The following is a 14,618-nucleotide window of genomic DNA, read 5'->3' on the forward strand; positions in this document are numbered from 1 at the left end:
CCTGATAATTCAGTTGTTTTTTGTAATCTGTTTACGTGTTCCACACCCAGGACTCGTAACAATTGTTTGTTCATGTTAGTTCAGTGCATTAACTAATGTTAACAAGATTTTAATAAGGTATTAGTAAATGTTGAAATTAACATTTAGGATTAATAAATGCTGTAAAAGTGCAGTTCATTATTAGTTTGTGTTAACTAATGTAACTAATGTATCTTATTGTAAAGTGTTACCATTAAAATGACAATTTTTCTTTTATGCCAAAAATCATTCGGATATTAAGTAAAGATCATGTTCCAACAAGATATTTTGTAAATTTCCTATCATAAATATATATATATATATTTATGATATTTGTGAGTGGATATGCATTGCTAAGGACTTCATTTGGACGACTTTAAAGGCGATTTTCTATATATATATATATATATATATATATATATATATATATATATATATATATATATATATATATATAATACATTTTTTTATTTTTTATTATCATCAATAGAAAGATTATTTATTCAGCTTTCAGAGGATATATAAATCTCAATTGACCCTTATGACTGGTTTTGTGGTCAGTTGATAGATATAAATTTGTCATTCTTTTTACAAATCACCCAGGAAGAAAACATCTCGAACCATTTTCTCGGCTTCCTTGCTGGACTGCTCATCGTTTTGATTGACATGTCAAACCCAGTCATCACTCAGCCTGGTGCCGGCTCTTACGGTACAAATGTGCAGACTGGAGAATGGAGCACTGGTCTTTGTTCTTGCTGCAGTGACCTACTTGTCTGTAAGTTCTGAGATCAGTCAGCAAACCATCCAAATTACATGCAACCCGAACTTCAAAATGATTTTATTGGTATATTTTAGCTGTGGTTTAATATTTAGACAATGAGAACACCGGTTTAGTCACTTTACTGCTTTTATCAGTGTCACATTGTTAACATAAAATGCATGGTCTTGTCTGCTTTTTCTCCACTGTCTAGGTGCTCTTGGCTGTATCTGTCCAATAGCTCTCAGCTGTTACACAGCAAACAAGTATGGTGAGAATGTATGTCTTGCATGTGTACCTGGAGGAAAGGCTGCATTGAGGACACATATGCGACTGACCTATGGAATACAGGTATAGGCCTACTAAAAACTGAGGATCAGATTTTCCATATTGTATTTTAAGAATTCTTATCCATGCATTTATTGCTGTCTCCACTTGTACGTATTTCACAATGCCATTCTTTATTTTTCCCTGCAGGGCACAATTTACAATGATGCTTTGATGGCCTGTTGCTGTGGACTATTTGAAACATGTCGAATGGCCAGAGAAATCCGTATCAGGAATGGAGAGACCTAGACCTCTTTACTATTTCAGTTTTAAAATTCTTTTATATTTTTGAAAGCATTCAAATTCAACAAAATCAACATTAATTCATTCATTAATCAATAATCATACCTTAAGTCCAAATCGCCTAAGTATGGCAGGAGAATTAAAACCATAATAGAATCCATAAACATACATTCTTTGGAAATAAAAAGAGATGACCAATACTGTTTACTTGTTAAATAAAGTGTGTTATATTACTGCAGTTAAGTCTTGAATTTGTGTGAATTTAAGACTGTAATACTTGCAATATTCATTATTACATTGTATGTGCTGACAATTTTGCTGTAATGCTCAAAATGTGCCAAACTGCAGCATTAATATGTTACTGTACTGTACAGGAGCTGTTTGTCATATTTAATATTCACCTCAAACACAATACAGTGTAATCGTCTATTATATGAAATAAAATAAAAAAACACCATCTTTTCACGTTTATTTATTTTCGAATTTGATGATTCTAATACTTTTTTTGCTTAGCAAACAACCATACAAATCATATATCTACCTTCACGTCAATACATAAATGAGATAAATGTACAAAAATGTTTATTGTATTACCTGCTTTTCATGTCGAGACGTATTGCGTCATCATCGCAAAGCAGTACGAGCGCATCTGATTGGCAGTTGTTGGCGGTGACCTGGCAACCGATAGAGGGCTTACAGACGCTTATTTTATTCTCCAGGATCTCCAGATATAGACACACAGAACGCAGATCGCGGCTTTTTATTGACAACCAGTGATTGCTTACCGATACTAGCTGCTCTTGATCCATCTCCAGAGGAGATGTCGACGCGAACGCTGCCTCTTCTCTTCATTAATCTGGGTGGAGAAATGCTGTACATCCTGGATCAGCGCCTGCGGGCTCAAAATATCCCAGCAGATAAAGCGAAGAAAGGTAACGTTAGATGGCAGCTAATATGCCAGGAAGTTGATAAAGCAAGTCTTTTCTGGAGACCCAGATTATGATATAAACGTTGTACTTATGATCATTGTGTGTGATCTTTCTAAAGGAAAGGAGCTGTTGGATCTTCTGCTATTGCTGCACATACTTAGCCAGTTAGCCCGTGTATTTGAATACAGTGATCCCTGGTCAGTTACATGCAGGAAACATGTCATTTTTGCATTGTTATGCCACCCCTTGTAGACGATATTATTTAAAGGCACAATATGTAAGATTTTTGGATTAAAATATCCAAAACCCACTAGAACAGTGTTATATATTTTGTTGGTTTGTGTACTTACATTATCCCAGATGTTTCCAAGAATGTTTAAATCTAGAGAAATAAGCAATTTTAACCAGGACACGGACCGTGTCTGTGCGTCGCCTATCAATGACATCATACCTGCGTTACCCTCGATTTCCGGTTTTATTTTGTAGAAACCATTGAAACACCAAAGATGCTTTAATATATTATATGCTATCTTTTATTAGACAAGGGAAGAACTGTTTGGATACATTTATAGACAGAAAACTAATTGTTATATAGCTCAACACGTTTAGTCTTATTGTCTGAATCTCATTTTCTTGATTATATTAATATGATATTCTAATATTGATCTAGCTTACTGCATTGTGTAACAAGTGTCTCACAGCAGTCGCCGAGCGAACAAACAGAGTAACGTTATAACACATTTTCAACACAAATGTATCTTATATGATAAAAGCACTTCATTACCCCACATACGCTTGACCGGAAGAAGTGGACTGTGGCATAAAAAAGTCCCGCTGCTCTCGAGCCGTGTGTCGCGCTCTTCTCTCTTTACCCCTTATTTATACTGCACTCGTCTGCAGCGCATTACGGTTTTGTTCCATCCTCTACGCGGTGTCAACTCACACCAGGAGCATTTCAGAAGCGAAGCGGTTGGATTCGCGAGACCAAAAGATTTGCTTGTCTGACGTTGTTTTTACTTGATTTTTTGTGTGTGTTTTTATGGCTAAATGGTTATATTTTGTCCAGTTTGATTGTGTTTATTGCTACAGTATGCCATACTTTATTTTGCTGTAGCCTACATGCATAGTTAATAAGTATAAAAGTTTTTCAAGTTTTTCAACTTCGAATCTCTTTTCGTCAATTTCTGGCCTCCTAGTGATGTGAAATATGAGCAGGAGTCTACACAGGGCGAGCTGCTTCTGAAACATGCTGCGGCGCGGCTGGTGTAAACACAAGCATTGACTAGAGTGGCCGTGTCGGAGCCGTAATGCGCCGCAAATGCGTGCAGTGTAAATAAGGGGTTAGCAATCGATCCAGCAGCCTCGTTCAGCTCCCAAAGCACTCGGACCTGTTCTGCTTCATACTACAGTAACGTTAATGATCTCATACATGAACATGTTTTCTGCCGGTCAGATTCTTTTCCCCTGGCTGTGAGGTGAAGACGACATCTCCCATGATTCTGTGCTCAATCTCGGCGTCATCAAGCTACGCCTTTGTTTTGAATAGGCAAACGCTAACTGCGAAAATTTACATATTGTGCCTTTAAATGAGAAAAAAAACATTTTAATAATGCAAAAGATGTCAAAAATTGTCCATGGAAAAATGCAATGCCCCCCCCTCCCCCAAAAATGTGATCGTCTTTGCAATAGAAAACAAATATAACACTTTTCTCACAAAACATTTTACAAAAAAATAATATTGTGTATTAAATTAATGAAATAATGTTAATCAAAATATAATATACTGTCCATATTTTTTTTGCTGTTCACTATATATTAATATCTATAAATCAAAAATGTTCATAAGAAGTTTTGATAATGGAGGTGATGAAGTTTGTATGTTTCAAGCTTATAAAAAAATGAGATGTCAATTGGACTATGCATTTTTTCACATTACTTCTGTTGCATGCAACGCTGTGGCTTAATTACATTTGCTCAAGAGCTTGCCAGTATCATGGTTTCCTGTCTAATGTACGTTCCTGTGTCAGGGTTTCACATTGTGTCAGGGTTCATCAACATTGTAATTGTGCCGACACTGGCCTTTGGTATCAAAGTGGGCCACAGAGTTTCTTGTAGCTTGTAGATGTGATGTGTATATATATATATATATATATATATATATATATATATATATATATATATATATATATATATATATACATGTAGCTGATGCCAAACCTGCTATTTAGTTGACTTCCTTAAAGGATCATTTTAAATATGTCCTTTTCGATTTGCAATCTTTGTAGCCACTGTAGCAGATTGGCTAGAGGAGGACAGAAAAAGAGGTATTGTTAACATTCTGCTTGCTTTGCCACTGGCCATAGAGCAAAGTAGTGTGCGTGTGCACATGCCAGCTCACATAGGCACTTGCTGTGTAGAGGGAGATGGGGGTTTTGTGCTACTTTAATTGTAATTTCACATTTTGAATGTTTTCGCGTGAGAAATACACCAAATACACCCCAAAGATTCAGGAAGCAAATATAGTTATTTTTAGAACTGAGATATAAATGAAATCCTCCATGTGGCAGTATATGTTCCTAGCATTTGTGTTTTCCTCATTCAACATGTGATGACAATTTTCAGCTCGCTTCTCTGTGAAAACATCTGCCGATTTTGATTTATAGCCTATTATTTTTTTTATGTATCTTTCTTGGCAAAACAGCTTTCTACAGTACAGACTGCATTGTGTTGGCTTTGTTTTCAGCTTCATTTTTGCACAGAATTGTTTTTGACTCATTGCATCACTGTCTTTGTGTTTGTGTTGTGGTAGTTATGAATGATATCATTACCACCATGTTCAATAAGAAGTTCCTGGAGGAGTTGTTCAAGCCACAAGAGCTGTACTCCAAGAAGGCCCTCAGGACGGTGTTTGACCGACTGGCTCACGCCTCCATCATGAGACTCAACCAAGCTAGTATGGACAAGGTGAAAACTCAACTCAAGTCAAGGATGCGTTGTCATGTTCTTGAATTCTGAGAACATACGGTTTGCTTTATTTTTATTGGTGCAGTTCTTAAATATTTTCCTAGTGAGAACTTTCTACAAAACTCTCTGCATTCTTAGTAAACAAATCAGTTCTTATGAGTTTTTTTAGTTCTTTTCACCTGTAATATTTTATGTTGATCTTTACTTTGAAATTCTCTTTTGTATTTAATAATATTCTCTTTTATGTATAGATATATCAGTATATATTAATAAGCGTAATAATGATAAATGGCTCCCTCTGGTGTGTAATATGATGATATATGTAATGGCTGCTTTATTTTGCTTTTCCCATGATTCACAGCTCTATGACTTGATGACGATGGCATTCAAGTATCAAGTCCTTCTGTGTCCTCGTCCTAAAGACATCCTCCTTGTGTCCTTCAATCATATGGATGCCATCAGGGACTTTGTGAAAGACACTCCCAGCATCCTCAGCCAAGTGGATGAAACAAACAAACAACTCATAGAGGTAATACAGTCTATTCAATCTCTGTGTAAAGCAGTACTGCTCAGAATTACATTTTTTTTTTAATTATTAAATGTAATAAATAATTGTTTCATTGTTAATAACTGTTAATTTAATATTAATTTAATATTCATATTATTTAATATTTTATGTTAATGTGTAATGTAATATGTCAATGTTATTATTCAGTATTATAATAATATATTTTTTCCATTGTTTGGTATATAATAATAATGATAATATATAATATTATTATTATTATAATGATTGTGCAATTATTTTGCTGTCATTGTCTTCTTTCTGTTCATTGTCTTCTTTGTCATTCTTTTGCTTGTACCTCTTAGATATATACCCCTTTATCTGGTGGAGAGTTTCAACTAATTAGACAAACACTCCTCATCTTCTTTCAAGATATGCATATAAGAGTAAGTCTTTTCTCTATTTTGATTTATGTAAATGAATACAGAATTCATATAAATACAATAATATTGGTCATGTTTATGAAGGTGCAGAAAATAATCATTTTGACGAAGCCAAAATATATTTAAACATGATATGAATCTTGTTTTTTAGGTATCAATTTTCCTGAAAGACAAAGTACAGAACTCCAACGGACGATTCGTCCTCCCCACGTCAGGCCCTGTTCCGTATGGGACGCACACCCCAGGACTCATGAGGTTAGCTGGATAGGGTTAAAGGGATAGTTCACCCAAAAATGAAAATTTGATGTTTATCTGCTTACCCCCAGTGCATCCAAGATGTAGGTGACTTTTTTTCTTCAGTCGAACGCAAATTATGATTTTAACTGCAACCGCTGCCGTCTGTCAGTCAAATAATAGCAGTAGATGGGAACTTCAACTATAACAGTAAATAAAACTTGCTTAGACAAATCCAAATTAAACCCTGCAGCTCGTGACGGCACATTGATGTCCTAAGACACGAAACGATCGGTTTGTGCAAGAAACCGAACATTATTTATATAATTTTTACCTCTAATACACCACTATGTCCAACTTCGTTCAGCTTCCTGTTAGTGAGGTCAAAAAACGCGTTCTGGTGACGGAAGTGATGTCTCGCCCATATACTTCAATGAGCGCGAGACATCACTTCCGTTGTCAGACCTTACTAGCCGGAAGCTGAACGAAGTTGGACATAGTGGTGTATTAGAGGTAAAAAATGATATAAATACTGTTCGGTTTCTCACACAAACCGATCGTTTCGTGTCTTAGGACATTAATGTGTCGTCACGAGCCGCAGGGTTTAATTTGGATTTGTCTATGGAAGTTTTTTCGACTCTTATTGTTCAAGTTCCCAATCACTGCTATTATTTGACTGACAGACGGCAGCGGTTGCAGTTAAAAATCATAATTTGCGTTCGACTGAAGAAAAAAAGTCATCTACATCTTGGATGCCCTGGGGGTAAGCAGATAAACATCAAATTCTCATTTTTGGGTGAACTATCCCTTTAACAAAAAACACACATTTTCCAGTATTGATGTGACCAAAGCATTTAAAGGTGCCCTAGAATCAAAAATTGAATTTACCTTGGCATAGTTAAATAACAAGAGTTCAGTACAAGGAAAAGACATACGTTGAGTTACAAACTCCATTGCTTCCTCCTTCTTATATAAATCTCATTTGTTTAAAAGTCCTTCGGAAAACAGGCGAATCTCAACATAACACCGACTGTTACGTAACAGTCGGGATCGTTAATATATATGACCCCAATATTTGCATATGCCAGCTCATGTTCAAGGCATTACACAAGGGCAGCCAGTATTAACGTCTTGATCTGTGCACAGCTGAATCATTAGACTAGGTAAGCAAGCAAGGACAATAGTGAAAAATGGCATATGGAGCGATAATAACTGACATGATCCATGATTACATTATATTTTTAGTGATATTTGTAAATTGTCTTTCTAAATGTTTCGTTAGCATGTTGCTAATGTACTGTTAAATGTGGTTGAAGTTACCATAATTTATTACTGTATTCGCGGACACAAGAGCCATCGCTATTTTCATTTTTAAACACTTGCAGTCTGTATAATTCATAAACACAACTTCATTCTTCGTAAATCTCTCCAACAGTGTAGCATTAGCCGTTAGCCACAGAGCATAGCCTCAAACTCATTCAGAATCAAATGTAAATATCCAAATAAATACTATACTCACAGGAATCGCTGCATGCATGCAGCATGAATGACGAACATCTTGTAAAGATCCATTAGAGGGTTATATTATCTGTGTGAACTTTGTTTATGCACTGTATAACTGCATAGTCGAGAGCTCGGGAGGGCAGGGAGCGAGAGATTTAAAGGGGCCGCGCAGCCTGAATCGGTGCATAGTTAATGATGCCCCAAAAAAGGCAGTTAAAAAAATTAATAAAAAAAAATCTATGGGGTATTTTGAGCTGAAACTTCACAGACACATTCAGGGGACACCTTAGACTTATATTACATCTTTTAAAAAAAGACGTTCTACGGCACCTTTAAAAGGCTGAGAATGGCAGGATTTGATTTGATTTGAACATTATAAATAAATAGCCTCTGAATTTAATGCTGAAGTTGTGCATATGTTTGCTCTGAAATCACCAGACAGAGTCTGACAGTGAGGGTTTATAGATAATTGCATTAACAAGAGACTTGGGCATATAAGAGAGCTTTTCTAAGTATAGCAGGGTCTGTGTTTAGACTGTGACTGAAAGCACTTATTCTAATAGTGCTTAGGAATAGCTGACATATAACATGATGTTAATGAACTATTTTTTTATCAACATCAAAATTTAGCTTTATGAATTTATAATATGTATAATATGACCAGTTATTGAAAATGATCACCATTTCTTTTGAGCACCATTTGTACATCTGTTATGAGAGAAATTGACTTTTAAAGTTTTTTTTTTTTTTTTTTTTTATATTGCATTACGTCTCGGCATGTATAAAATAATTATTAAAGTTTTCTAAAAATATTAGATCATTTCTAATAAGAAATGCTGTTTAAAATGATTTTAAATGTATTCATTATTTATCAATTATTTTTTCATCTCTGTGTTTAATTCCCAGGATGTTTAGCTGTAGTGGTGAGGAGGTGAGAAGGATGCAGTTCCGCGATGGTGGCAACTACAACACCGCTCTCCGTGAGGGATCTTTTGAAATGTATGGTGATCGAGTCATCAAACTGGGCACAAACATGTGAGCATCAACCACTCTCTAATAATACTCATTCCCACTAATATTCATTAGTGGAATCATATGACTTACATCTCCTGTGGATCTTCAGATACAGGGGTGTAATTCATCACGTTTTATCTGTTTTATCTGTAGCAAAGTGTCATCTCTAATTGATTTGTGAATAATTTAGCTGTAAACCTGAGACAGGTAGCCTTTCACTGGAGCATTATCTGTTTGTTCTTTCAGGTACAGTGTGAGCCGCCCTGTTGAGACACACATGTCTGGAACCTCCAAAAACTCCTCACAGCACACCAAGGTAAGATTATAAATTAATTATACTTTTTTTGTTGTTGTTTAAATATCCTTTTTAAAGTGCCCCTATTATGCTATTTTAAAGAGGGGGTGTAATGCTATTTCATGTATTCTGACTTATTTACACTGTTAAAGAGTTGCATTCTCATGTTAAACATGGCCAAATTTTCAAAACACGAGTTGGGCGTATGACAGAGTATTTCTGTGCCAAATATACTACTTCTGGTTGTGGCATGGATTTCAGGATTTTTTTTTTTCGAGTATGGCCTGTATGACGTCATAAAGGGAGAAGTGCCTATACAAGGAATTCCGCCCATCAACGCGTTTCATTCGGGATACAGAAGCCGAGAGATTTTTCAACAATGGCTGTGTCCCAATTCAGGGGGCTGCACCCTTTGAAGGCTGCATACATCATCGAGTCATTTAAGAAAAATAATCGTTAGATTGCAAAAGTAAGAAAAAAATTACAGTATTTTACACCTCACAATGAATATCAGTCAATTTTATTATGGTTACGTTCTTAAATATGACATTTTTGATCACGTATGTAGGCTTCAAATGCGACCTCCGGAGGACGTAGCCTCCAAAATGAGAAGCAGCTCCTGTCAACATAGGAGTGTGTTTTTGTTTGTGAGGGAATGATTACCTTTTTCAGCTTCGCAAAGACCCCAGCGTTAAGGGAACAGTGGATGAAGTGTGTTTTTCCGGGGCAGCAACGGAGTTGTGCGCGTATGTATGTTTGTTTCCCGGGATTTCAGTGATGAATGCTTTGTAAACAAGTCCCAGTTCGTCATTGGATTTGTAGATCGCGTGTGGTGAGTAAAGCTGCATCAGATGTCTCTGTTTCTTTGGCAATTGGCGTGCAAGTGCATATAATGTCAACAACACGAACATTTTTGTTCCATTTTTATTTTGATGTCACAGCTTCTACGCAAAAGCTGCGCACGCTCGTGACTCTTTAGCTCCGCCTATGGCACTAATGGCAGACACGCCTCTGGGAGCTCTGTTTTTTTCGAAAAGACTTGGTACAGCGCATCTATCTTTTATAAATATTTATAAAACTAAAGACTTTTCGGAGATATACTATTCTATATGTACTCAAGATTAACATGAGATTGCAGAAACTGTGTGATACCCCCCCCCCCCCTTAAAGGTTCTTGATTTTGTTTTAGAGGTCTCCTGCAATAGGTTTACATGCATCCAAGGGCAAAAAACACTTCTCATAATATACATTGCATCATTGCCTCTTTTCTCACAGTGCCTGAAACGGTTCAATAAAGGATTCTCTCTCTCTAAATCCCGCCTTTCTGTGAGCCTACTCTGCTCTTATTGGTCAGATGGCCCAGTCTGTTGTGATTGGTCTACCGCTTAAAGCGCATATTGGAAATTAAACAGTCATTACCATATCTGAATTTCAGCTAGGAGGCTTCCTCAGTGCTTGTATACACAGTGATACAAAAAGTAGGGATGGCGTAGGTTTTACCATATCAGAAAACGGCATCTTCTCGACTTGTCAGCAACACATACCAAACTCTTCCAAGCCTCAGCTACAACTACAGCATTTGAGGGTGGGTCAAAGTAGATTTTGTTCACTGGCAGCCAATGAAGACCAGGTAAACATTATGCAAATTTGTTGCAAACATACGTAGGTTCGTGCAGGTATTAAGATGGGAATTACTAATATTTTAGTTTCAGGCATTTCCAAATCGGTTTATTTTGGGAGACAGTAACTTCATTTATTGTGCTCTTTGATCTTTGAAACCTTGCAGACCTTTTACATTCACAAAATGCTATATTTCACATCAAATGAATGAAAAAAGGTAATGAAAAAGCATAATAGGGGCCCTTAAAATAAGGGTAATTTGCATCCTCTTCATATATTCAAATCTTATTTAAAATGTTTTAGAATGTTGGTTCATTAAATGCATCATGAAAACTAATGGACAAAAATTGTGTTATGTAATTAGCATGCATATTTGACTAAATTCATACAATCCTGAAGGTCAACACAACTCCGAATCCTTTGGCAAAAGAAGAGTTAAACCTGCTTGCTAGACTAATGGGAGGTCTGGAGGTGCAGAAACCAGCCGGCACTGACTCCGGCTTCCGTGTCAACCTCTTCGCCACTGACGAGGAGGAAGAGTGAGTTTTTATTTGAGTTATAGTCTAAATTGAATTTGACTAGACTGTCACTAATAGATTTAAAGCTGCATTTCTCCCCAAAAACAAAATAGCGCCTTTAATGTAATATGTCATGATATTTTACTCGCTTTTAGTTATTATTCTTCTCAATAATGATTCTTATTAGACTCACTTTTTTGCAATATATTGTTTGGGGTCAGTACATGTTTTATTAAAGAAATGTGTACTTTTAATTCAGCAAGGACAAATAAATTAGTCAAAAGTGACAGTAAAGACATTTATAATTTTGCAAAAGATTTCTATTTCAAGTAAATGCTGTTCTTTTGAACTTTCTATTCATCAAATACTCTTGAAAAAATATATATCATGGTTTCCATAAAAATATTAAGCAGCACAACTGTTTTTAACACTGATGATAAGAAATGTTTCTTGAGCACCAAATCAGCATATTAGAACGATTTCTGATGGATCATGTGACACTGAAGACTGAAGTAATGATGCTGACAATTCAGCTTTGACATTACATTTTGATAAAAAACCTTTTAAAATATATTAAAATGGAAAAAAGTAATTTTAAATTGTAAAAATAATACAGTTTATTAATAATTACTGTTTTTGATCAAATAAATGTAGCCTTGGTGAGCATGAGATCTTACTGACCCCAAACCTTTAACATATATATACTGTGTATATATATGTGCTCATGTATATAAAAAGGGATATAAAAATATAATTGATGACTTTATATTGTGGGGTAAAATGTGACCCTGCCATGTTCTTGACAGGTTTCGTGATTTCAAACATGAAAGTGCAGCTTGGCATGTCAATGAAATAGATGTTGTTCGTTTTTTGCATGAGATTTCATACATAAATTGAAATACAGCTTATCCCCACAGGGAAGCTTTGATATCAAGACCGGATGAGCTTTCTTATGAAGTTCTTAATATCCAGGCAACAAAGGTAATGCTTAATGTTTGTACGCTTGTAAAGTAATACACTGTTTCAGCACAATACTATTTGATCCTTGGCCTCAGAAAACATTGTAATGCCTGATTACCAGTGATCCACCCACACTGAGACAAAGCTCTCAGCTAGTCTAATTGGATTTTGGCAGGCTAAAGATTTTGAGTCTTAAGTTAACTTTAAACTGCCAAAGAGGACCATGGGAGTAACAATACACCTCTGGCTGGTTCGTTTCAGGACAAACAGACCAATGCTGAGCTGGCTAAGATCATGGGAGAGTTTGGAGAGATGGGAGAACCTTCCCCCAGTTCCAGCAGCAAGGGTGATGACCTCCTGGCCATGATGGATGGACTGTGACTTAAACTTGGTGTTCCCTTTGACTGAGGAGAGTGATTGAGCTGTTAAGCAGGATAAAGTGCTACAATGTCTTACTCGGCAAAGAGGCCTTTTGTCTGGAGCTGCAGTGACAACCATATATATTCAGAACATCAGCTAAGCTCAACAAGAAATTCTTTCTTTGAGAATTTCATGCAATTTTTGTCTCCTGCACCCACTGAATGCGAGAAATGCAAATAGCAGGTGTAGAAATGTATTATGCGTCTTGCTGTGGGACCATATTCGTTTTTCCATATTCATTCTGTGAAGATAGTTTGGACCTACTGAGGCGGCAAAGTCCATGTCATCACATATTTCAGCAAATGGTTTGATATCAGTCTTCACTGTAGCGTCTGCCGGCAATGTGGGCTTTGATGCCACAGACACTTCTGTGACATTTAGATCAGTGGACTGAATGAAACTCCTTGTCTTAGTTGTCTAAAAGGACAATAAAAGGACAAAATTTAAATCCATTTGATGTGCAACCGAGAGGTGCGGGATATGTATCCACTTAGCAAGCGCTGCTCTTAACAGGGTACTGGAGGAAACCGAAGTGCACTTGAGGTAAATGTTTAGCACAGATCCCAAAACTGGTTTACAGGAAGCCCCAGGACAATTGGTGTTTGTTTGTTTTTGCCTTTATTCAAAGAGAGTGCAACAAAGTCAGGTATTTCAATGTCAAGAAATTCAAATAAAATGTCTTAGAGTGTGCAACTGTTGCATTATGTTACATGACAATGTATATGTGAAACCACCTTCCATTGAAAGAAAGCAATGCAATATGTATGGTGGATGAAATAGTTTCTATTTTTCATAAGCATAATAGAGCTTATTTATTGAAGTTAATGTACTGTATATGAATGTTCATTTTTGTCTGTTTACTGTTTCATTATATTGAAATAGATTTGAATGTGAAATAAAATAGATCTTTTTGCAAATTAATTACTGGTCAACATACCAAAGGATTCTATTTTATATATTGGTTGATATTTTTACACAACATATTAATTTCAACAAAGCATAAATACTATTTTCTTGTGAGGTGAACATAAAAAGAAAAAAAAATTGAAAGTGCGATCATGAATTAAAGGCTAATGTCACACAAAGTCGAGAACGTTAGGGCTTCTTTGTGAACACTAGATGGCGCGATAGAATAATGCAGCATTGTTGACAGCATTGTAAACAGAAACAGATCGGTATAGTTATCACAAATATAATGCTTTTCACATTAATATCTAGAGTTGTCACTTCAATGTTAGCTTGTGCAGTTTATGACACCACAGTTTTAAACATTTTGGACAACCAGCACAGAACTTTGTAATAAGTGGTTTTATGCGAAGAGAATGTCAAATTTTATGAAAAGAAGCTCCTGTTGTTTAATTTTCCCCCTAACTCTCCAAGTCTCTCTGGCACATGCTGTTTAAGCACTTGATCTGTTATGACTTTTCCAGACCAGCAATACTGAAAACCCCTGTGTTCATTTGAATAGTCGTGGGAGACGTCTCTTTCACCCACACAGTTATGAATGAATGGCTGTCACATTTGTTCCTCCATGGGAAAGAGCGTCTGATTTTCATTACCTGTGCTTTTTTAACTCCCACAGCGCAAAATATTTTGACATGGTGTGACTCTGCACTGCAGTATTTGTGGGACACTGCATGATTACAGCATTATATTAATAACAACAACATTTATTAATTTAAAGGGAAAGTTAACTCAAAAATGAACATTTTGTCATCACTAACCCTCAAGTTGTTCCAAACCTGTATGAGTTTCTTTCTTCTGTTGAACACAAAAGAAGATATTGTAAAGAATGTTGGTAATCAAGCAGTTGATTGACCTCCATAGTAGGATTCCGTCAACTGTCTGGTTACGAACATTCTTTAAAA

The 14,618-nt window shown here is 36.0% G+C and overlaps 1 protein-coding gene across 3 annotated transcripts; it reads left to right on the forward strand.

The window, feature by feature from the left end:
- The first annotated feature begins 1,949 nt into the window (after window positions 1–1,949).
- Window positions 1,950–13,556, forward strand: LOC137033139 (protein OSCP1-like). Of its 3 annotated transcripts, XM_067405300.1 has the most exons (12): window positions 1,950–2,277; window positions 4,147–4,149; window positions 4,560–4,598; window positions 5,084–5,238; window positions 5,600–5,767; window positions 6,109–6,189; window positions 6,338–6,441; window positions 8,830–8,958; window positions 9,184–9,253; window positions 11,252–11,391; window positions 12,288–12,351; window positions 12,592–13,556. In XM_067405300.1, exons 1-12 carry the CDS (start codon window positions 2,166–2,168, stop codon window positions 12,709–12,711), a joined length of 1,185 nt encoding a protein of 394 aa, XP_067261401.1. In that variant the 5' UTR covers window positions 1,950–2,165; the 3' UTR covers window positions 12,712–13,556. The 3 variants fall into 3 exon arrangements, with proteins under 3 accessions (XP_067261401.1, XP_067261384.1, XP_067261392.1); XM_067405283.1 differs by lacking the exons at window positions 4,147–4,149; window positions 4,560–4,598; XM_067405291.1 differs by lacking the exons at window positions 4,147–4,149; window positions 4,560–4,598; window positions 11,252–11,391; window positions 12,288–12,351.
- The last annotated feature ends 1,062 nt before the right edge of the window (window positions 13,557–14,618 follow it).

Source organism: Chanodichthys erythropterus, chromosome 2 (assembly GCF_024489055.1).
Source record: "Chanodichthys erythropterus isolate Z2021 chromosome 2, ASM2448905v1, whole genome shotgun sequence".
Lineage (NCBI taxonomy): Eukaryota > Metazoa > Chordata > Actinopteri > Cypriniformes > Xenocyprididae > Chanodichthys > Chanodichthys erythropterus.